Source organism: Symphodus melops, assembly GCF_947650265.1.
Source record: "Symphodus melops genome assembly, chromosome: 7".
Classification (NCBI taxonomy): Eukaryota; Metazoa; Chordata; class Actinopteri; order Labriformes; family Labridae; genus Symphodus; species Symphodus melops.
Window position 1 is genome coordinate 27,754,573 of NC_136697.1, and position 24,729 is coordinate 27,779,301.

The 24,729-nt window shown below is 44.7% G+C and overlaps 1 protein-coding gene across 1 annotated transcript; it reads right to left on the reverse strand.

Moving 5' to 3' along the window:
- Window positions 1-2,984: 2,984 nt before the first annotated feature.
- hhla1 (HHLA1 neighbor of OC90) lies at window positions 2,985-23,429 on the reverse strand (the record flags this gene model as incomplete). The annotated part of the gene is made up of 15 exons (XM_079347499.1): window positions 2,985-3,095; window positions 4,701-4,783; window positions 4,966-5,126; window positions 7,012-7,729; window positions 7,828-7,993; window positions 8,349-8,438; window positions 8,538-8,567; window positions 8,856-8,936; window positions 9,075-9,131; window positions 9,711-9,794; window positions 9,968-10,051; window positions 10,392-10,475; window positions 12,064-12,144; window positions 19,174-19,239; window positions 23,411-23,429. The coding sequence occupies 15 exons, from the start codon at window positions 23,427-23,429 to the stop codon at window positions 3,052-3,054; spliced, it is 1,848 nt and encodes a 615-aa protein (XP_079203625.1). The 3' UTR covers window positions 2,985-3,051.
- Window positions 23,430-24,729: the final 1,300 nt, after the last annotated feature.

Consider the following 24,729-nt stretch of genomic DNA (forward strand, 5'->3'; position numbering starts at 1 on the left):
TTAGCGCCCCAACAACAAGTCTTTAACCCCCCCCCCCCCCCCACACACACACACACACACATGGGGCTTCATGTTGAGATATTTGAAACTAATGAAAAACACAGTGATGATTAAGTGTCACATGTCCGTGGAAACACGGCGCCCCTTCGGCACGTTGACCTTCTGGAAGAGGAAAACGATCCCACGGGCCTCAATTAAACGTCACGTCATCGCCTGAGTCACCGCTCTTTAAAAGTTTAGAAATCAACATGAGTCACGGAAGACGGGTTATTATGGAGCTGCGGCGAGCTGCGTCCTCACCCGTCAGGCGCTGCGTGCTCGGGTCGCCGGCCGCTGGCTCCCTGCAGAGGACGGAGCGGGACGAGAGCGCTGCAGACAGAGACGAGTCATTATCAGCACGGTGATGGAGCTTCACATGACATCAGCGTGATAAAACAGCACATTAAACACGGACAGGACGGCCAAAGACGGGCTGGACTAAATGTTCCACCCGTCCAGCTGACAGAAAGGTCACGCTGCGGCGTCCACGGAGACGGGTAACTCACCATGTGGAGCCGCAGAGAGCAAGAAAACCCAAACGAGAAACATGACTCGCTCCTGGAAGAAGAACCAGAGACAGAAGACTTCTGTTAGCACGTTTTATTTTGAAGGAAGGTCAAAGTTTGTCCCTTCAGTTTCTCTGTAGATAGTGGTCCTCAGTGTCTCTGTATTTATTTTGTCCCTTCAGTCTCTCTGTAGATAGTGGTCCTCAGTGTCTCTGTATTTATTTTGTCCCTTCAGTCTCTCTGTAGATAGTGGTCCTCACTGTCTCTGTATTTATTTTGTCCCTTCAGTCTCTCTGTAGATAGTGGTCCTCAGTGTCTCTGTATTTATTTTGTCCCTTCAGTCTCTCTGTAGATAGTGGTCCTCAGTGTCTCTGTATTTATTTTGTCCCTTCAGTCTCTCTGTAGATAGTGGTCCTCAGTGTCTCTGTATTTATTTTGTCCCTTCAGTCTCTCTGTAGATAGTGGTCCTCAGTGTCTCTGTATTTATTTTGTCCCTTCAGTCTCTCTGTAGATAGTGGTCCTCAGTGTCTCTATATTTATTTTGTCCCTTCAGTCTCTCTGTAGATAGTGGTCCTCAGTGTCTGTCCAAAGTCATATCCACCTGATGACATCATACATTGACCTTTGACCTTGACCCTCACTTTGGGAACCACTTCCTGTTACTGTGCTTTCGGTATTTCAAAATAAAAGCACACAAAGAGTAAAGTACTATCAGCTTAAGACAGAACAAACATTTCAAAATAAAAGCCTAATAAGATGCATTCTTAACGCCGTTATTCACAATAAACTACGGACATCTTCGTACAGCTTCGTCTTCATTGACCTAAAACTGAATACTTTGAATACTACAGACCGCCTATGTCTGGACTGGATGGTCTTACCTGATCTGTGTGCTGGGGTCTTACCTGATCTGTGTGCTGGGGTCTTACCTGATCTGTGTGCTGGGGTCTCAGCTGATCTGTGTGCTGGGGTCTTACCTGATCTGTGTGCTGGGGTCTTACCTGATCTGTGTGCTGGGGTCTTACCTGGTCTGTGTGCTGGGGTCTTATCTAATCTGTGTGCTGGGGTCTTACCTGATCTGTGTGCTGGGGTCCTACCTGATCTGTGTGCTGGAGTCCTACCTGACCTGTGTGCTGGGGTCCTACCTGACCTGTGTGCTGGGGTCTTACCTGATCTGTGTGCTGGGGTCTTACCTGATCTGTGTGCTGGGGTCTTAGCTGATCTGTGTGCTGGGGTCCTACCTGATCTGTGTGCTGGGGTCCTACCTGATCTGTGTGCTGGGGTCTTAGCTGGTCTGTGTCCTGGGGTCTTAGCTGGTCTGTGTCCTGGGGTCTTAGCTGGTCTGTGTCCTGGGGTCCTACCTGATCTGTGTGCTGGGGTCTTACCTGGTCTGTGTGCTGGGGTCTTAGCTGGTCTGTGTCCTGGGGTCTTACCTGATCTGTGTGCTGGGGTCCTACCTGGTCTGTGTCCTGGGGTCTTACCTGGTCTGTGTGCTGGGGTCTCTCAGGTCCTGGTGAGTCTGCGGGTCATTCTTCTGCAGACACGCTGGAAGTCTTTCGAGCTGATGTTTCTTACAGAGTGAAGTCTCAGCTTCATGAACTGAGTTTATCAGGCCCACCTGAGGGGGGGGCACCTTTAGCTCCTCCAATCTGATTGGCTATCAGGTGACACCTGAGCAGCAGCTTAGCATGGTTTGTTTCCTGTGCAGGTATATGAGGCTTTAACGAGGGGGAGGACAGAGAGGTCTTTGTCCAGCAGGGGGGCTGGACCTGTGACCCGTGGGTCGACCTGGACTTATCTGATCCTCGGAGGACTTCAGATCAATGAGTACCTGCAGGGAGGGGAGGGTCAGCGGGGGGCTTAATAACAGGGGGTCTGATAGTGGGGCTTTGTGAGGGACAGGTGCATCTGTGTGTGTGTGTGTGTGTGTGTGTGGGGGGGGGGGGGTCACTATGACCATCAACAGGTGGACGCTATACGATAACAGAGCGTCCACGTTTACATCACGTTTAAAACCAAACAAACAGATTCATCGTCTTAGTCTGACATAAAAACTGGACTTTTCAAATTCATGCGATGGTACAAAGTGGCGTCCTTTCACTCGTCCGTGTGTTCAACCTCAAACACTGCTCACACGCCGGGCCTCGACCTGGATACCTCTATAGAAGATAACGAGTGTGTATGTCACACACTGATTTTAAAGGAAGCGTCAGAAAGAGTCACCGGGGGGGGCAGTCAGAGTTTTATTGACAAAGACACGTCTAAAGAGGTTTTAAAAAATGTCTTTTTTTGTTTGTATTCCAGACAGTTTTTTTTTTTTTTTTAACTTTAAAGTCCTCCAATAAAAACGAAGCTAAGTGTGATGTTGTGCAGATTCAGATTCAGCGTTTGTGTGACGGTCCAAATGTTGAGATCAGCTGACACGTCCCTCCAGGAGAGCTGCTGGTTCACCTTCTGCCTTCAGTCTCTGGTTGTGATGATGAACAGCTCTCTGTGTCCTCTCTGGTCACAGTTTATTGCACATCTTCATCAGGCATCTCTGCTTCAGATCTGAGGGGGGGGGAGGAGGAGGGGGGGGGCGGTCAGGTAACGGACACCCTGAGGGACACTGACGGGGGTTTGATGGTGCTCTTTCAAACACGATTAAAAAGATCTAGAAGTCTTACAGTGGGATTAATCAAAGAAACGTTGGCTGTTACTGTTCTGCAGCTACAGGAGAGAAATCCCCGGGATCATGAAGCGGACTCGGATAAAACGCCTGGAGCTACGATTCAGAACATGATGTCTGATGTGAAGTTTTTCTTTTTCATGTCGGTTTTCAAGTCAGATACATCTAAACCCGAGTGTAACAGTGCACACTGAGAGCTAATTAGAGCGAGGCGAAGGACATGTAGGCTTTCCTAGCGCTGGATGATGGACGTGCGAGCGGCGGCTAGAGAGGCGTCCCTCTCCGACCTCTTGAGCCCGTCGGCTCAGGAGGAATCCGTGGTCACAGCTCAGCGCCGGCAGCTCTAATGAGCTCTGATGCCGAGTGGCAGCAACATGGCTGACACGTCCCCATCTGTACAGGTGAAGGATGAAACGCGCTTAAATACCACAGGCCGCCTATTATGAGTCACATGCAATTATTTCAGATTCTCACATGGACATCAGGCTGCGTTTTAACAGAACCAACGAGACCCAAACCTCAGAGTAAAGACATCTCTTTGAGAAACACATCATTATGTCGGGGGTTTTCTGCCCTCCTTTACCTCTCTAAAAACTACTGATTCAGGTTCAAAGACACCGTGACTTTCATTTTCTGTGACTCCATAAATAAACGCTCCATCATCAGGCAACATTTAAGATGCACTTTCGGCCCGATTCACAAAAGGATTGCCGGCTTAATGTGTGCAAATTACTCACACAAAGGGTTAAATGCATCCCTGACTCAGGACTGAAGAGGAGCCACAATGGCATCAGCACTTCCAGCCGCACGCACTCAAAAGTGAGAAATGACCACCATGTGGCGAGTTGGCGGTAACTGCGCCGCATTATTACTATTATTATAAGACCCAGGGCTGAGATCCATCTGGGGCAGACACGACATCACTATGTGTGCACGCGGTCTGGAGACGTTCCCGAGAACTTCCAGCAGATATATTCCACCAGCACGGAGACGCACCGCCGGACCGCTTGACTTCCAGACCAGCGAGTTCTGTCACTGATCACAGAATCACACACACACACGAGGTCATTGTCCAATGGCTATCCTGAAAATAAACAGGATGTTTTAATGTGTGTGTCAGTGATCTGCTCGGAGGTTAAACTGCTGCGCCGCTTCTTCGCTCATATGGACTCTGGACTGACGCAGCTGAGACAGACTGAGTCGTCTGTCGTTGTTTTAAAAAGCTTTGTTTCTGTTTTTTTTTTTTAAAGATTTGTTTTTGGCTTTTCATGCCTTTATTATAGATGGAGGAAGGTGGATAGAGTCGGAAGGGGGGAGAGAGTGGGGAGAGACATGCGGGAAATGGGCCACAGGCCGGACGCGAACCCGGGCCGCCCGCGCGCGAGGACTGAGCCTCAATACGTGGGGTCGCGTGCACTGCCGCTGCGCTACCGGCGACCCCGCTTTGTTTCTGTTTTGACTGAGCTTTTATGGTCACTGTCACTTACTTCTGGAGAAGGAGACTCTCCTGACCCGCCGACACACCTCCGACGTGTGTTTTTCATACCAGAGGTGGCTGTCGTCACAGTATCTGTGAAACAGGAAGAGTTCTGTCAACAACAACAAACAAGCGTCAGGAAGTTTGGAGCTAACATGCTAACGTGCTAACGTCAGCAGTGCTCTGATTTGATGTTTTTAAATATGTCCACTCTGCTGTGTGGCTCTAGACTTGAATTAAAAAGCACGCAGCAGTAAAGAGCGATGTGCGGACACCTTTTCATGCGCGTCCTCTGGACGAACGGTCCGCAGAGACACTGAGAGAAGAACTTGCAGAGCTCGAAGACGCATGGCTGCAGCTTGTGAGCGCTGACGGTCGTCGTGCTGCCGGAGGCCGAGGCGTCCGTCCGTCTCCAGGGACAACCTCTCGACACACAGAGTGAGACATCGCATCAGTCGGGAGACAAGCTTTGTCCAATCACGGGCGCGTTTGCACGCAAGACATCATGACTAACGTGTAAAAACCCCGGCGTACAGAATGAGTCCTCCGCGCGGCGATTCTTCACGTGCTTTGGTTCCTTTTTCAGGAAGCGTCGGAGCTCTAATTAGCGCTAATGCTCTGCAGGTACACAGACTCCTAATCACCATAAACATATTCAAATGGAGGCTGTAATTAAAGGCACAAATATTCTGCAGTTATTTGCTCATTTTGAATTATTATTTGTCCCCACATTCAGAGAAGAGGAACATTTTAAATCCTACTTTTGATGCCCGGTTGGAGGTTTTTTTTTTTAACATTACAATAGAATTAATTCAGCACAATTACACTCACTCTTTCCAGAAGAACTGAAAATTAATTTTTGGACGTCGTTAGCGGTTTTGATGTGAGTTTTTCAGCCGTAAGGAATCATCGAGTGAGCCGTCACATGACCTTCAAAACGGATTTAAAAATGGAGAATATTTTAAATGTATTTCAGCAGAGCCGGGAAAATCTTCAAAGATAGAAAATGTACGTTACAAAACTTTCAGAATAAAATTAGAGATTTATCAGGAAAGAAGATTTACTTATGAATAAATGTCGACAAACGTTTCCGATTCAAGACTCCAGTGTTCGCTCGATGAAGAAGATATGACTTTATGAATACACAGGAGAGGAATTCAGTTTGACACACACACACACACACACACACACACACACACACACACACACGTGCACAAACAGGATCCTGTGAACATCAGCGGGCGCTCCTGAGCTCCAGGAGGGGGAGTCTAGTGCCTTGCTCGAGGGATTTTGGCAGTCCTCAGAAGGTGATCTGGCACCTCTCAAGCCACCGGACCAATTTACACATTTGGGACTTGAACCAGCAACCTACTGCCCCAAAACTGGCAGTGTTTAATCGCTATCTTTTACCTGACATAAAATGAGATGTGTCGTGTTTGGAAAGGAGTTTAAACTGAATCACCTTTCACACCTGCAGCTGTGTCCATCTGAGAATACAAAGCAGCGTGTAACACACTCCTTCTTCTTCTGTGGTGTTTGTGCACAGATGTGCAGCTACTTTTTCTGCACACTAATGACTCTTTTTGTCAAATTGCACAGGATGCTCCGGCCTTGTGTTTTGTTGCTAGGCAGATCTCAGGAGGGCAGAACGACTGCTGTTTGCGTATGTTGGGCTGTTACTGCCCTCTAGTGTTGCTGCTGGGAAGTGAGCTTCAGCCCCTCAGCAGACGGAGGTCGATGGCACTCTCAGAGAAAGACTGAAGACTCCTTCACAGAGGCAGAAACTACACAAAGTACAAGAGCCAAACACAGACCGTGTTCTGCTGCTGCAGTAAAAACAGTTTAAACGTGTGGAGAACAAGACGTGAGCTGTTTTGATTTGGATTGTGAACCTCTCTTTTTTTTTTTCTGTTTCATCTCCGACTTTCAGAAAACTGTTTAGAAACAAACTCATTTTGTAGTCTAAACAATTTCTAAATTCTATGTGGGCGTGGCCTTTTCCCACCATGATTGACATATCTCTGACCCCGCCCACATATTTCAGTTATCCAAATCACAATTCCTTTTATGAAAATTGTATTTTTAAGTTGTTAATTTAAGATAATTCTTTGAATATTTTACCTGGTTTTTCCGTTTCCACTGTCTTGCTGGGTATTGTAGTTCTCTTGCTAAGAGCTTCTGTAGTCCTTTTTGCCAGCACGGGTCCCTCTGTGTGATGGACGGGTGTTAGTCTTGTCGGAGTGGAGCTCGGGTGCCGCGTTGTCCTGCTGTGATGCTGTGAGGCTGAAGTCAGCGGGGACGGGCTAATTCCTGGTGGGAACGTTGTTCTTCCGGGTGATGCTGAGGATGTGGTCGTAGCAGCAGTCGCCGTGGTGACTCGTTGGGTTGTTGTGTGTTCTCTTGATGCGTCTGGTTGTAACGTTGTCATGAATGTAGATGTTTCTATATCCATAGTTTGTGACTTCACCGCTGCGTGTGTCGTTACTTCCTGTTTGGTCGCTTCTTGTGTCGTTACTTCCTGTGTGGTCGCTCTTTGTGTCGTTACTTCCTGTTTGGTCTGTCTTTGTGTTGCTACTTCCTGTGTGGTCGCTCTTTGCGTCGTTACTTCCTGTGTGGTCGCTCTTTGTGTCGTTACTTCCTGTTTGGTCGCTTCTTGTGTCGTTACTTCCTGTGTGGTCGCTTTTTGTGTCGTTACTTCCTGTTTGGTCTGTCTTTGTGTTGCTACTTCCTGTGTGGTCGCTCTTTGCGTCGTTACTTCCTGTGTGGTTGCTCTTTGTGTCGTTACTTCCTGTTTGGTCTGTCTTTGTGTTGCTACTTCCTGTGTGGTCGCTCTTTGCGTCGTTACTTCCTGTGTGGTCGCTTTTTGTGTTGTTACTTCCTGTGTGGTCGCTTCTTGTGTCGTTACTTCCTGTGTGGTCGCTTCTTGTGTCGTTACTTCCTGTTTGGTCGCTTCTTGCGTCGTTACTTCCTGTGTGGTTGCTCTTTGTGTCGCTACTTCCTGTGTGGTCACTTCTTGTGTCGTTACTTCCTGTGTGGTCGCTGTTTGTGTTGTTACTTCCTGTTTGGTCTCTTCTTGCATCGTTGCTTCCTGTGTGGTCGCTTCTTGTGTTGTTACTTCCTGTTTGGTCTCTTCTTGCATCGTTACTTCCTGTTTGGTCGCTTCTTGCGTCGCTACTTCCTGTTTGGTTGCCTCAGGTGCGTCGGCTGTTGTCTGTCGTTGGGGCTCGTCGGTTGCAGGTAGTGGAGATGTTCCGGAGGTTCTGGTCGATGGAGCGGCAGTGTCCTCCACTGTTGGAACTGAAACTAAAGAACCAAACACAGACAAGGAGAAAAACAATGTCCAAACTCTCATCCTCTGCCTTTATTTTATTTTTTTAAAAGCCGAGCAAAAAATCTGGTTTTGATTGCGTGAAGATCAAAGCCCTTATTTTTAGAAAACAAATAAACAGCTAACACATGAAGAAGGACTGAAGGATTTTAACGCTCTAAAGGAGCATTGTTTGAGGCTTTCTCTCTCCACTCTGACCATACTTGCTCTCAGTTTAACACCAGGACTTGATTACTGAACCCTTGTGTGCAGGTATCATCCATAAACACACAGAGCTAAAGGTGGGCTCAAGCTGAGCAGACATGCACTCGGCCTCGTGCAGACTCTCACCGTGTGCGGTGGAATGTACTCGGCTGGTTAACATGGAGCTCATGCCAGACGGAGAGACGTGACTCAGATTGGTGGGCAGCTGGTTCCATTCTGACGTTTGAAAGAGATGATTGGACACGAGGATTAAACAGCTCCTCACTTTGTATAGAAGATGACAAACAGACGCTTGATCAGTGCTGGATTACTCACCCACGGGGAGTCTGATGGAGGAGACGTTACCTGCAGGAGGATTATCACACATGTGTTATTCAAACTGTAAATACATTTATATACTTTATTAATCCCTGAGGAGTAAACTGTGGTTCACACTCTGTTGTTTTACAAACATGCTTCTTACACACACTGGCCTCAATCACACACATAAAGGCCTTTAATCCTACATCAATACTGCCCCCTGGTGGTTACCTCACATTAAATCAGGTAATAACAAAAAAGTCTCTTTGTGTGTGTGTGTGTGTGTGTGTGTGTGTGTGTGTGTGTGTGTGTGAGAGAGGGGTGGGAACAAACCTCTGTGTGGTCCTTCCACAATGGTCTGGTTGAACAGGGGGATGATGGAGTCGACCTCCCACAGCTCAGGCACCTCCCTGCCTGAACAAAATACATACACACACACACACACACACACACACACACACACACACACACACACAAATTCAGCATGTGAACTGTTTCGTACATTCTTTAGTTTAATCACCATCCTTTGGATCTGATTCATTAGACACTTACCCATCGTACCGGCCATCACACAGATGTAAATACAGTCCGAGTTGTTCCTCTGGCTTACTGAGACACACAAAGTAAACACATGATACAGACATGTTGAGATTAAAGGTCACATGTTCTGTTAAATCCTCTCCTCCATGTTCCTCTAACATGTGTCTCTAGTCTCCAAACCCTCCAGTGATGAGAAAAGTCCATCCTCTCCGTCTTCTGCCTGCTCCACTTTACAGAAAGTGTGTGCTCAAACAGGCCGTTTGGAGATGTTCCCATCATGACATCACAAAGGGCAGTAGCCCCTCCCCCAGGTGGGTGACACTCCCACAGCTAGGTGTTTGTTCTGCCCTCTGAGTCTGCCTTCTCACCGTAAACAATAGGACATGGAGCCAGAAAGCAGCGAGTACACCCGAGCCCTTCCAGAGAGGGGGCGTGGTCAGACACAGCTCATTTACATATTTAAAGCTACAGACACAGAAACAGCCTGTTCTGAGCAGGGCTGAAATAGAGGGGTTTATAGACATGATCAGATACAGGATCAGAGTGGATTTACAACAACACACTTCACACACATGATGAAGAGGAGCGAGGACACTGATTTCACCTGAAGAGGAGGAGGAGGTCATGTGACCTTTAACCGCCACCCACCTGATAATATGGAGGCAGATTTAAAAATCTCTTGCAGGTAACTTGTTGAGTTTCCCATCACATCCAGAAGAATGGCCGTAAAGTCTGATGAAAAAAAAATTAGCGTGTAGCAGATTTGGAATATATCAAAATGTTATGATGAAGTTTTCTCATTTTATTTGCACTTATATGCACGCTCTTCTTCTTGTCTTTTTTCCTGCTGAAACATTTGAATTTGCCCCTCGGGGGGATTAAAAAAAAGGATGATTTTATCTCACCTGTGAGGTCGTTGGTCTCGTTGGTGACACAGTAGCAGAATCTCCTCCTGAACACGTTACTCTCTAAACTTTGAATGCTGGAAACTGCAGAACAAAAAAAAAAAGAGGTGTCGTTACTTCCTGTGGCGTACAGGTGTCTAAACTCTAATCATTACAGAGAGCCCTTGCTGGTTGGCTGTTTGTGGGTTCCAGGTGCTTGGGCCCGGTTCTCTTAATCCATGAGAACAGGCTCCACTTCATTATTGTGCAAGGAGACAGAGAGAAGCTGCATCCTGAGGTTTCTCTTTCCTTTTGACAGTTAATAATGTTGTTAAACTGATACTCATTTACACCACTAGAGGGAGCCAATGACAAAGTTATTTGCTCCAAAATGCAACGCTGAGTTCTACTTGAAATGAAAGGCCAGAACAAGGTGAATATTTACTGTTATAGACCAGCAGGGTGAGCTTATGGAGAGCCAGAGAGCTGTAGGACGTCACGCTGAGGAGGGAGAAGAGCTGACGGGAGCCTGAGACAACACAAGAAGAAAAACACGTCATTTAAGCTTGACCTCCAAGAAGCTGCTGAACGTTAGAATGACAGACAGCTGAGGGAAAGTCTCGAAGGTCTTTGTGATTGTTGTCAGCGGATACAACAACGAGGTGCCTCTCTCAAGTCTGAACAAACAGACCGAGCTGCTCTGGCATCCAGGGACGATACACTTGCCATTGGAAGGAACAGACAGAGGAGAAACACCCCGTTAAAAACCTGAAACTCAAACTCATTTCAAATGTTTCACGAGTCTAATCCGTTATTCAGTCAAATGTCGTTATAGAAACTTTATTACATTTATCACACGTTTACAGACACATTTCAATCATTAATTGCAAGCCATTTTGCCTGTGTTAATTCAATATAGCTCACATTTGTCAGAGTTTATTATTTCTAAAACATTTTAGAATTGCAATATCAGTTTCTTAAATTAGTCTAAAATCTCTTTGCAACTAAAAACTTCCTTCAGGTTCCTATTGCAGAAAATGTTCCCACTGACAACCATTCAAAACACTATTTTTGATTCCACATTTAACCCAACATAAAGTCATGCATTGATTAATGCTGAGAATGCATTTTGGAGCAGGGCGTCTAAACCTGTAACTTTTACTTTTGTCCACCAGATGGTGCCATTTCTTCACAATGAAAGCCCCCCAGCAAAGATTCACGTTTTAACTGCATGTGTGTTACTATTGATGTGTGTGTGTGTGTGTGTGTGTGTGTGCATGTGAATGTGTATGTGTGTGTGCTATGTTAGGCCACACCTAAAAAAAAAAATCAAAGGCCAAAAGATATTGTACTTTGTTTTGGTTCTTGATCATCTGTGTATTCTGGCAGCGATCATTTTGAAGACGGCAGGACATTTGAGCACACTGGAGGCGCTTGCTCAGATGATGCAGTCTGACTCTGAGGAGGACACGGGTGAGTCAGGACTTCAAAAACTGAAGATTCGCTGTTGGACTCGTTTATGGAATCCTCCGAAGAGGAGAGCGGGGAGGAAGCAGCGGCAGGATTTACACTGAATAAAGGGCAAGATTTTGTATATATATATATATAAAATTATAATTTATTTATTTTGTGTTTGTTTTTTTGGAAAATACACTGGCATTTCAAGGGTTATAATCTCAAACTGATCAAGAAGGAGGCCATTTTTTTGGAACAACCATGGAGCCTCAAAGAGCGACTACAGCCGACAGACAATGACACAAAGAGCGACCACACATGCAGCAGTGAAGACACAACATAAGGATACAGAAACATCTACATTCAAGACAATGTCACAACCAATCACATCAACACAACCAATCAAGTAACTGCAACTCTTTACAGATGTCAATATGAAGTTTGTCCTCGAGAACACGGAAGGTTAAAAAGTTTAAGCTGCGTTACGATTGGAGGGAACTGGCCCTTTAAATCTGACACTACGCCTCCTACCTGAAGTCTGATCTCTGTGTCAAAAAAAAAAAAAAGGTGGAACAGATTAATACTGAAGTTTAATCACAACGGACATGAAAGATTCACAGCTCAGAATTGATCTCCACAGGAATGATATTATGACAACGCACCTGATTGGCTCGTATTTATTAAAGTATTGACCAGGGGGGTGAGGTCGATGGCAGCCGGGTCGATGTGCTCTGCAGGGATTTCTGGGAAATAAAAGCAGACAGAAACGTCAATGGCAGCTTATTCTGGTTTTTAATATTTATTATGGAATTAGCAGCATCAGCAGAAAGTGGATGATCGATTGCAAGATGAACGAAAATGATGTAAAAGCAAAAATCACCCTGATGAATGAGGCCCGAGGGCTGGGCAACATAAGGATGGAATATATTTGATCAACTCTCATATGTTTGAGGACATTATTTAAACACATCCACTAAAGACATGAAATGATTGTTATCACCTTAAATTTACTTTTCAGTCACCTTTCTCTGGAGCTGCTCGGATTCAAATGTGAACATTTGTTGGACAACAGAAGACCTACCCCTTATGGGACTTTTTTCAAATTTTAAAGGTAGATACTTCATTGATCCTATGGGAAATTCAAGATGTGAATATGAAGTTTTAATCCATAACTTTAAGAATTTGGTGCCATAAAAAAATCTTGTTCAATTACAGGTGGAAGGGCTTGGGTGGCTCGGGCAGCACAAACACCTGGCTGTGGGAGTGTCCTCCACCTGGGGGAGTGGCTATTACCCTTTGTGATGTCACGAAGGGTAAATCTCAGAATGGCCGGTTGACGTTGACGTCACAACCGTTATGATTCATCGGTCTAATTAGCGATTTTGACAAGCTAGTGAAACCGTAGCTTTATAAGTTGTTTATTAAGAGCACTAAAAAACAAGATGAGAAGCTGTAAGAAGGATTAATGAGAGAGGTCCAGCGTGATGACTTTTATTGCCTCTGACAAACACTGTTGTCTACTTTAGCCCATTGTTAGCAACCACCGTTTTAAGGATGCCCGTCTAACAAAACAACATCTCTTAAGCTTGTGTTAACCACAGACCTTATTTCAGACGTCTAACCTCAAACCCATCAAAAATCCCCGTTGACTTTAAGAGGTCAGAACTCATGGCGCTAAAATGCTAACTCACTTCCTGGTTTTAGGACTCAACCCTGTACCAGTCTGTACTGATTGGCCTCAGAGCTTTTGAGATTGTAAAACATCATTTTTTAAATAAAGCTTTTTGAATATAAACATTGTCATGTTTGAGTGACAGCTGGCTGTCCTTTGATCCAGAATGCTGTGATGTCATAGAATGCTGTGATGTCATAGAATGCTGTGATGTCATAGATCAAAGCAACATTCTGAAGCAGGCTTTAAAAAGGGCACCGTCCAACACTCCAAACGGCTGACAGGATCGAGTGAACAGGACACAAACTTCACTGCTCGTGTTTACAACTCCACTTCAGGTGTTTTAAGACAGATATTTACAGTCAGGAGACAGTAAAGCCACCACAAACAACAAAAATGACTTCAACTAGCAGCACCAACAAGGTGGAACCAACCATTTCAGAGCTCGCCAATAATTCTCTTCGCCAAATTATCCAATCGTGCCTCGATCGGATGACGAAGGAACAATGGGCCAGTGTGGAAGCTGGACATTTTGACAAAAAGACCAAAAAGCTTCTCATGGAAATGGTTTTAAATATAACTGACAATACATGTAAATACATCCAAGAGATTTACAACACAGAAACAGATGAGGAGAGCGACTCGCCAACAAAATCCCCCTCTGGATCAGACGAGTCCCAGAAGAGCAAGGCTCTTTCTGAAGAACAGGTGAAAGAGCACTTGGGTAACTTGGGCGTCACCTTTGCAGAGAATTTGGCTGAGATGATGGGTGTACAAGGTGACATCTGTTGCACCAGTTCAGATAAGGTGACAGAGCTCATAGTCAAAGAAGTAACAGAGAGAGTCAACTCTGAGCGTTCCAATGGGAGGGACAGCAGGAGAGAGAACCTAAACAAATGCCCCCCTGCAGTGAAAAAAATAGCTAAACTGTTTGGGAAAATGTTTGAAAGATATTCGGACTTCATGTTGTCCCTCTCTACGTCAGTCGACGTTGTGGACTATGAATCTCAACGGCCTAATAAGAAAGAGGAAGTTGAACCAACTCTGATTGATGAGGAAGAGGTGGTTGAACTAACTCTGATTGATGAGGAAGAGGTGGTTGAACTAACTCTGATTGATGAGGAAGAGGACATGGAACAGACTGATCGAGAGGAGGAGATCCCGGCTACTCCTCTCCAAGCAGAGTCTGTACTGTCTGTAAAAAACCCAAGCATCTCATCAGTCCATGCAGTAAAGTTGGTCCTTGAGGAGGTGATCAGCGGACCTTCCAAAGATTCTGAAGAGCTCGCAAATCAGATTGTGGAAATGGTGAATGACGAGGTTGAACAGGAGCTGGATGCCAAACCTGATGGGGAGATCGTATCAGAGACGGAATACCCCAACATATCAACCAGGGAGAGGATTGTAAGCCAACTCAAGGTTTTACAGGTCCGTACATATACTCGGGAAGCAATCCTGAACATGAACGCAACTTTAATGAGCAAACTTCAAATCAGCCAACCAAATCCAGCCAAAGCTTTCACGGAGCAGCTCATTGAAAATGTGGATATGTTATTGCAAGACATGATCTCTGAGGCTGAAGGCAAGGCATGCCTGTACGAGAGGATTGCCAGCAACATTTCAGGCAGCCAGCACGACAGCATTGTTGAGGATGTGAGTGATTTTATGTACGATCACCTGAAATCAGTGGCAGCAGAAGGAGAGGCCTGTGAGAGTACAGACAAAGAGATGATGGCAGAGATTGAGCCTGAGGTGGACTCGTTCATGAAGAGGATGTGGACCTGGCTGAAACAGCAGGCCCAACAGCACCTGCGAAGGAGGGACAGTGTAAGCCACGCTCTGAGGGAGATTCAGAAAGTGGTGGACTATCCTCTGGAACCGGAGGACATGGACACTGTGACCATAGAATTTGAGGCAGACGGAGATGAGGATGAAGATGAAGGGCCAGCACCAGTTACTAAGGTTGTGATGATGTTACCGGAGACCGATGATGAAGACAAAGCTGAGTATGAAGATGAGAGACCAACACCAGATGATGTCATGATGATCTTACAGGAGTCAGATGCTGAGTGTGAAGAAGCCCCCACACTCATCGATTTGGATGAAATCAGCTGTGACATCCTGGTGTCAGAGCTCTTCTACACAGTAATGAAAGACATTCCCATTAGTGAGTCCCATGAAGCCTACAGAGGAGCTGTAGCTGCTTTAAGAAACCTGTTCTTGGTAGAGGTAAGAGCAGCTGGCATTGACACTAAACTAGAGCACAAGAACATCATGAAGGTATGTAAGAAGGTGCACAAAGACCTGTGCCAGAAGTTTGGTGAGGGGTGGCTTTGGAGAGGCCTGCTGTCACAGACTCCGTCAGTCATGGAGTTTGTGACTGAGACTCTGAAAAAGCACCTTGTACCAAAAGAGAGCAGGGGCATGAAAGGATTCTCCATGTCCAATTCTTTCACTCAGCTCTTCAAACGGGACTAAAGACACGTCCCCAGTGGGACAGATCTTTGTCACGGCCGTCACTTTGTGTAGCAGCGAGCCGTCAGCTCCTGCTATGACAGAATCTCAGCTGTGAAAAAGGTCTCCTGACGTCAGACCTCCTGTTCAGGTTGTTCTCTGTGTTATCAGTCTCTCATCGGCTCGTAGCTCAGAGGGTCTAACCTGGCTATGAGGAAGGACTTCAGGTCCCACCAGGCCCAAACAGGACCACATGTGAGCCCGCATGGAGTCCTGGGATCTGTGGGTTTTCTCCGAGGATTTCGGTTTTCCCCACAACAACAAATAATTTGACAAACAATCCCAATAATTACAATAAATCTGAAACAAAAAGAATCATCTCTGTTTTAGAACTCACATTTGTTCTGATTATTTCAAACATGTTTTGTGTCTCACATTTCTGTTCTGACTCTGTCCGTGGTTCTGATTTTAGCTCTCTATCACTGTCATTGTTTTCTGTTGTTGTTAAGGTCACATGATCAAGTAAACGCTGGTAAATGTTCTGATTTATGCTCCAAAGGACAAATGAATATGAAATAAATGCATAAATGTCTTGTGCTGGCGCTGTGAGCGACGGCTGCCTCTTCAGCAGCTCTCTCTCTTTAGTTTTTTCTTAACGTTTTTTAAACTTTTTAGCTCTATTTGTTTACTCTTCCCTGTGAAGAGATCGTGTGCTTTATATATCCTATGGATACACTTCAGTTTAATACTCAACCAGGAGCCAGTTTTCTCACTTTTTCTCGTGAGTAACTGCTGGCTCTAAGGACAATGGGACACGCGGGGATACGACACCCCATCCCGGAGGAGTTAAAGAGGAAGACACGGGGCTGCAAGGCCGGAGCCAAGGTAAAAGCCGAGAAAGCGGAGAAACGGAGGCGCTACAAGCCATCGATTCCCTCCGTCATCATGGGGAATGTGAACTCGCTGTCGAACAAGATCGACGAGCTGTCCGCACTGAACAACCAGCGGATCTACCGTGAGAGCAGCTTGTTTATATTTACGGAGACATGGCTAACTAACCTAGTACCGGATGCTAACGTAAACATGTTGGGATTCACTGCTGTGAGAGCCGACAGAGACGCGAAAGCGAGCGGGAAAAGTAAAGGTGGGGGACTCATGTATGTTAACAACCGCTGGTGTAACCCAGGACATATCTCCGTAAAGACAGTCACATGTTGCCGGGACCTCGAGCTGCTAGCTGTTAGCCTGCGGCCTCACTATCTACCGAGGAAGTTCAGTCACGTGATCGCTATCTGTGTTTACATCCCTCCGAATGCGCACGCAGCCACTGCATGTGAGAAAATCCACTCTGTCACTGCGAGGCTGCAGACACGGCACCCTGAGGCACTTATGATCATTTCTGGGGATTTTAATCATGCAACTATGGACTCAAGTTTGGCTGTTTTTAATCAAGTTGTGGACTGTCCTACACGACACAACAGGACAATAGATCTCCTGTATGTTAATGTGAAGGATGCATACAGAGCGACTCCCCTCCCCCCATTAGGGAAGTCTGATCACAACTTGGTTCACCTACAGCCATCTTACACCCCCCTGGTCCAAAAGCTGCCGGTTAAGAGCTGGTTCGCGTACCAGCCAGATGTTGGTGTGGAGGATGCCATCCTGTACCTGCTACATCGAGCCCACTCCCATCTGGATATGGGAAGTGGCACTGTGAGGATCCTCTTCTTGGACTTCTCCAGTGCTTTCTACACTATCCAGCCACCCCTGCTCCGGGACAAACTGAGTGGGATGGGAGTGGACCCCCACCTAGTGAACTGGATCTCTGACTACCTCACGGGCAGGCCTCAGTACGTCAGGCTGATGGACATCACGTCTAACACTGTGGTCAGCAGCACTGGAGCCCCCCAGGGCACAGTGCTGGCCCCTGTTCTCTTAACCCTGTACACCTCGGACTTCTGCTACAACTCCGAGCTGTGTCACATACAGAAGTACGCTGACGACACAGCCATTGTCGGGTGTATCAGGGATGGCAGGGAGGAGGAGTACCGGACACTGGTGGGGGACTTTGCTGCATGGTGCCACACGAACCAGCTACAGCTCAACACCTCTAAGACCAAGGAGCTGGTCATTGACTTTGGGAGGTCCAGACAGAGGATGCAACCTCTTCTGTTAGAGGGAGCTGAAGTGGAGGCTGTGGACTCCTACAAATACCTCGGGCTGTGTCTAGACAATAAACTGGACTGGACAACACACACCAACCACCTGTACGGGAAGACACAAAGCAGGATGTACTTCCCAGCAAGTTGCTGGGGATGTTTTACCAGTCCGTGGTTTCCAGCATGCTTTTTTACACCGTGGTATGCTGGGGGGGCAGCATATCCAAACAGCACACATCCAGACTGGACAAACTGATCAGGCGGGCCGGCTCTGTGGTCGGCATGAAGCTGGACTCTCTGGTGACGGTGGCAGAGAAGAGGACACTGGACAAACTGCTGGATATTATGGACAATGCCAGCCACCCTCTGCACACCGTCATCAGTAACCAGAGGAGCCGGTTCAGTGAGAGACTGCTCCTTCCCAAGTGCAGAACCAACAGACTCAAAAACTCCTTTGTCCATCAGGCCATCACGCTCTACAACTCCTCACTTGGGGGGAGGAGGACCAGAGCACACGGGACAGAGGGGTAGGAGTTGGAGCGTCTTTCCTTCTACCCTCACTGTGCAATAACACACGGACACTTTCACTTATATGTGCAATAATAATCTCAACCAAGTGCAATAATCACAACAATAATCAATCACTGCCTTTTTTTGTATATTTTGCTTCTTCCATGCATGTTTTTTGTATATTTTTTCCAACAGAAGAGTGTTCAATTATTTATGCTATATTATTCTTTATATTGTTACCTTTTGTTACCTGCTACATTTTTATTTTTTATTTTTATTGTATATGCTGCTGGAACCTAAATTTCCTTGAGGGAGTCATCCCAAAAGGATCAATAAAGTTCAGTCTAAGTCTAAGTCTAAACAGGAAGGTTCATGAATATGATTGAAGGGGAGAAACAGCATGTCTCTAAAAAAAAAAATAACAGAGACAGAGTGCGAACCACGATTTCCCCTTCAGGTTTAAATACATTAAATAAACTAAAACAAATAAAAAATGGCAAAATGTGTCCATCATGACTTGTTGCTCAGTTTACTTTCTGGCTCAATGTCCTATTGTTTACGGTGAGAAGGCAGACTCAGAGGGCAGAACAAACACCTAGCTGTGGGAGTGTCACCCACCTGGGGGAGGGGCTACTGCCCTTTGTGATGTCATGAAGGGAACATCTCCAAACGGCCTGTTTGAGCACACATGTTCTGACAAGTGGAGCAGACAGAAGACAGAGAGGATGGACTTTTCTCATTATTGGGGGGTTTGTAGACTAGAGACACATAAAGTGTTTAAAAGAACTGTGCTCACATCTTTAAATACTTAAAATCAAAGTTGCTAAATTGCTGATTTCCGTCTCTGTCCACTGTCCCATCCCTCTAATCAAGGAAAAATAAGTTTAAAAAAAATATATAGAAGGCGTCTGACTGATAACTGCAGAACATAAACAAAAAAACGAGTTAGTTTAAACAGCCAAACTAACGAAGATTACCTGTGGAGTCCAGAAGGTCTTCCAGGTCTCTTGTGTGCCTCTCCTCCTGCTGTCTGTCTCCAAATTCTATGAAATAAAAATAACAACGCAAGAAGATAAAAAACACGTTTTTGATTGCAGACTAAAAAGAAAAGTGTTCATGCAGCAGCACAAGCGTCAGCGACTGAGAAAATTATCATATTGCAGAACTAAGTTCTCCATGGTTCAGTGATGATCAGATACACAGGAGCTGACAGGAAGTGACCAGAGGCAGAGCAGCACATGCGGTCAAGCGTTTAAATCAGCATCAAAACCGTAGGAAGTTGGTTATACCATCGGGGGGCGACAGAGGACAAGAGTCGAGCTAGGAGCCTGCTGTGAAGGTTGCATCAGACACCTTTCACTGGCAGAGCGATAACATTTGTGATGAAGTAGGTGCCATAAAAATAAAGACTGAGGATCACTTGGTACTTTAATATGCATAAAAACAATAAACAAATTTTCCTGTGAGTATAAACATAGTCGTTAATTACACAACACGGGACGAGTGTGAACGAGCGAGTCAGGAAAACACGATAAAGAACGAAGAGCTAATCGAGGCCTACCTCTGCTGATGAGAATGAGGAGAAACGTGGAAAAAACAGAGATGATGAAACACAGACATGGACGCTGCTTCGATCTTTGTAAACACGCCATAGTGCCGCTGAAACGCCGCTGTAAAAAAAAAAAAAAATACATCAGCATGGTCAAATGATTATCATTATCTAATCGTGATTAATCACTAAATTTCAACAGTTAATCACCATTAATCAAATTTTTAATCGACGGTAGAGATTTAATTAGTTTGCATTTAAAATAAAAATAGGCTTTTATTTTGAAGGTTTGTGCTGTCTTGAGCTGAGAGCGCTTTACTTGCTGTGTGTTTTCATTTTGAAAAACATTAATGCCCTTCTGTTATATGGAGAGTTAGGACAGGAAGTTAAGCACATAAAACAGGAAGTGGTCCGGGATCCCAAAGTGAGATCAAACAGCTTTAAAGGAACGGCAACAAAGGTCAATGTGTGATGTCATCAGGTGAGAGCGACATGTGTGAACGTTCCTCCTGAGCTTCTCCACTTTTTAATTATTGTGTCATACATTTTTAAATCAAAAGGCATTGGTGGCCTAGCGGTTGGTGTGCACGCCCTGTGTACAAAGGCTGCTGTTCTCCAGGTAGGCGGCCCGGGTTTGAATCCTTCCTGTGTCCACTCTCTCTCTCTCTCTCTCTCTCTCTCTCTCCCTGATTTCTGCCTCTGTCCACTTAAAGGAGGCTCTAAAATAAAACCTCCTGTGTGCACTAAAGGCTCAATGAGGAAGTCGAGGTGGACATGAAAACATCAAATGTCCTCTTATAAATACTCGGGTGTGATGAGCGACCACCTGCTGTCCTGGAGAAAAGGTCACATTGATAACAAGTGAAAAAAGACCAAACAAAGAGTCACCAGAGTCTGGTGTATTTAACGTGTGTCTGTTCACCACGCTGGAGTCTGAACGGCTCGTACTGTAGGCCAACCAACGCAATGAACACGGAATATGAACTGTGACCATCAAACACTCTTTACTTCATCACTCTATTCTAAAATAACATGTTGACAAATGTTTCTACTTGTCTGCTTCACTCCATGTCTGACTGAATAAAGTATCAGTCAACATACGCAGCAGCACTTTCCTGATTTGAATGATCATCTTACTTTTTAAGTTCAAAGACGTTCGACTTAAATCTAAATTAAATTAATTCAGAACCAAACAGACGTCATCCTTTAAAAACAATCTAAACACTGAAATCACAAAGTCGTCCAGTGAAATGTCGACGTAGAGAAACTCTGAGGCGTATCCATGTCGGTGCACTTTTCCTGTGACCTCTGCTTGAATAATTCATCTGCAGTTTAAACTTTGAACTCGTATAAATATACGAGCTGCGTCCATGATGTTTAGGCTGAGAAAAAAAATGCAACTTTGAACTCTTTTGATATTCTCACTTCAACTCATTTTATTTGAATTATTATGACATATTTTCACTTTTCTTTCTTTCCTCTGTCACGATGCTTTTTAGTGTCTTGTGTGAAGCACTTTGAATTGTCTTGTTGTTGAAATGTAAATGCAACTTAAATAAACTCGCCTTGAATAAAAAAACAACCTCAAACAGATAAATCAGAACATAGAGCTGAAGATCACTGAAGTGTGACAGCTCATGACTGTGTTACTGACTGAACATGAGCATCAGCTGTTTCGAAGGCAACAAACTGTCAAACGTGGTTTTTTTAAAACCCTTTAATCTTGTTTTTCTTGAAACCTTTTGAGACCGAATGCCTCCGTGATAAATCTTCCAACCTGCTGACAGAAGTCAAACATTCATCCTACCTGCTCCGTGAATCCTCCTGGAGACTGTGCTGATCCCTCGGCTGCATCAAACGAGGCTCATGGTGTGGCACACCTGCACTCAGGTAATCTCTGCCTGCTCTCTCTCTCTCGTGTCTCCTCTCTGTGAGGTGGCCAGCAGGTTGGCAGCTGACAAAGCCCCGCACACACAAAAACCCAACACAAAGCAGGGAGTCTGGCTGCAGGCCGGCTGCTGATCCCTGCAAAAAATGTCAAGTTGTCGCTCACACATTCAATCAACCTGCAGGAAGCATCACTGTGCCCCTTCAGGATCAGCTCAGTGTGTCGACTTACACAAGCGTTTAGCTACATCACTCTTTTTAGGAAATGTCATTTCCATGTCATACTTATATGTATTCCTCCTCCTTTTAATTATGTTGTTTTATTTCATACACTTTTTACCATGTTTATCTTTAATCTTGCGTATTTATTGCATAGTATTATCACGTGTGGAGTTTACTTTTATTTCACTTTTAAGCACTTTGAGTTGATGCTTTTCATATGAAATGTGCAAAATACATTTGACTTGAGTTGTACATGGGGCAAGTGAACTAACCGCTATGCCACCACCGAATGTATTACACCTTATTTAGACTCAGTTTAGACACATGTCAGTGACTGAGCAAAGATCTGAATTCAGGGGGAAGAACTGAGCTGGACATTTTTTGCAGTGTAGGTGAAGTGACGTAATAAGCCGCTCAAGTGACATTTGAGCTGCGGGGAAGATTTGTGAATAAGAGGGGTGAAGGCCGGTCTTAAACGACGACTGCTTCTGGACCAATGGCGCTTGTGCATGTAAGTGAGGGGGGCGTGGCTTTAGAGGTGTTGGGGGGAACAGGAAGCACAGAGAGAATACTACTTTTAAGACATGCTAGTTTTTGAAAATGACCAACCCTGTCTTTAACCCTGTAGGATTAAACTCTTACATCATTAAAACGCCCGATTTATACTTCTGCGACAAACTATTCATTAGTGTAAACATTACAAACTTGTGCGTTTGTTTGGGTCTGCAGCACTCTGCAATACTCCACCTACAAATGCTAATTGGCGTTGTGATTTCTATGCTAGTTATACCGCCACTTTCTGGTTGCACCACAGTCTCTGCTTGTTTTTGCACAGAGACCACAGTGACTGGAGATGATGAGCAGCTGTCCACTTTAGTGTCATGATTGCAAAGAGGAGACATTGGAGGAGATAAATGTACGCCAGTGAAGTGGTATATAGCAATGTTGTTAGCTCAGGCTGCTAGCTAGTCTCTGTTAAACACACAGAGGTTCATGATACAAAGAACAAATATTTATCTTGTCATCATAATCAGATGGGACATCAAGACTCTGGCTCCAGATGTTTTATCCTCAGCTACCGTCTTTGAGGTATTCTGGCTTCACTTCTGTACGACAGGAAGGGGGGGGTGGGCCTCCACCATCTAATGTTCAAAGGTTAGATTTAAAGTTGACGGTAAACATTGTGTGTCAAATATCACAATAAAACAATGATCTTTCTGTCCATACATGAAAGTTTCAATTCAATACTTTATTAATAACTGGTGCAATTGAAAAGACAAAAAATAAAATAAAAAAAATCAAGTAAGAATACATTTGCATATTATATCATCAAAACATAATATTCAAAGTGGTCGAATACAGAATAGAAATGGCAAGTTGTTGTTTTTTTGTTGGTTTTTTTTTCAAACTGGAATGAGAAAAATGATGCACAGCTCTGAAGGCCACTCGTGTAAAGATGTCCAAAACTTCCCTTAAATGAATCTTCAGAACATCAAAACTGTTTCTGAACCAAAAAAAAAAAAAAAAAAAGCTGCTGTCAAAATCCTCACACAAACCTGTTGGGTTGTACCTCATCTCCATACAAATATAAAGAAACTGTCTTTCCATCTTTAAAAGAGCGATATGTGTGTGGACTGTGTGTGTATGCTAAGCTCACGCTGTGCGTTTACATACTACAATTATAATTTTCCAAAATTTACCAAACGTGTCCATTTGATGAATTATATATTTTTATTTTTTTGTCAAAGAGTGTTCATGGTTTTGTTTCCATTCAGAACAGATCTTGGGCTAAACGTTGGTTGATTATTTTCAAGATGGTTGTATCTAACCAACACACAAATCCTCATTGTGACTTTGCAGAGCTCCTCCATCACTGATTTGGAAACGGCGTAATCTTGGTGTCTTTTGCACCTCTGGATTAGCGGTGGAAAGACTTGTGACACCTGTGACATTCACATCAATGACGAGGCGTAACAGGGATGTACGAGTCTGGTCTTAAACCGCCGCTATTAAAGGGGCGATAGCTTTCTTCAATGAAATCACACAGGGTTAAAAATGAAAGAAATAGCTGAGCTATGAAGGATTCTATCTCAGGATATGGATAACAAAATCAAAGATTGTGTGACAGTGATTAGTTCGGTAAAATGCACAATTTTTTTTTTTGCTCCTTTAATGGTCACAGCTCAATGTTGGGGATGTCTGTGGAAACACTTGTAAACACACCTGGTCTGGACACATGCTAATGTAGCTTCTAAGCGCAAGCTTTTTTACGTTAGCTTACCAGCTTAATAAATTGGTTGGTGAGGAACGGTTTTTGAAAAAAACTTTCAAGATGGAGTTTTTGTTCAAATTACTCGGTTTCTAGAAGATTTTGACCAGTGTCATTCAGATGTAACTCTGCAGGGAGAGATTGAACTAGGATTAGTTTAGCCTAGCTTAGCACAAAGACTGGAAACTAAGGGAAACTGTTAGCCTGTTTCGTCATAAAAAGGTGGTAAGTAGCATTCAAAACGAATGTGCTTTCCTGTTGACGTGAAACTTTATTTTCTTTACAAATGCAACCCTTCATACGACCAACAGCTTTGTGCAGCATCCTGACAGCCAGAGCAAGAAAAGCATGACCAAACAAATCAAAAACATAAACAACGCTTACATCCAAAAGAACTGTACTGTAAAAGGCCAAGGCACAAATAATCTTTAGCAATTAAAATGTCCTTAAAATTACAGGTTATGTAGAATGTGTCAGTCAGTGCATTGCTTGGTATGCAGTTACAGTGAGCACAACCATCGTTAACAGAATAATCACAGCAAGCAGTATTGCCCTCTCGTTTACACGGGTGCCGTAAAGTGCTCCTTTTTTTCCATTCAGGATCGA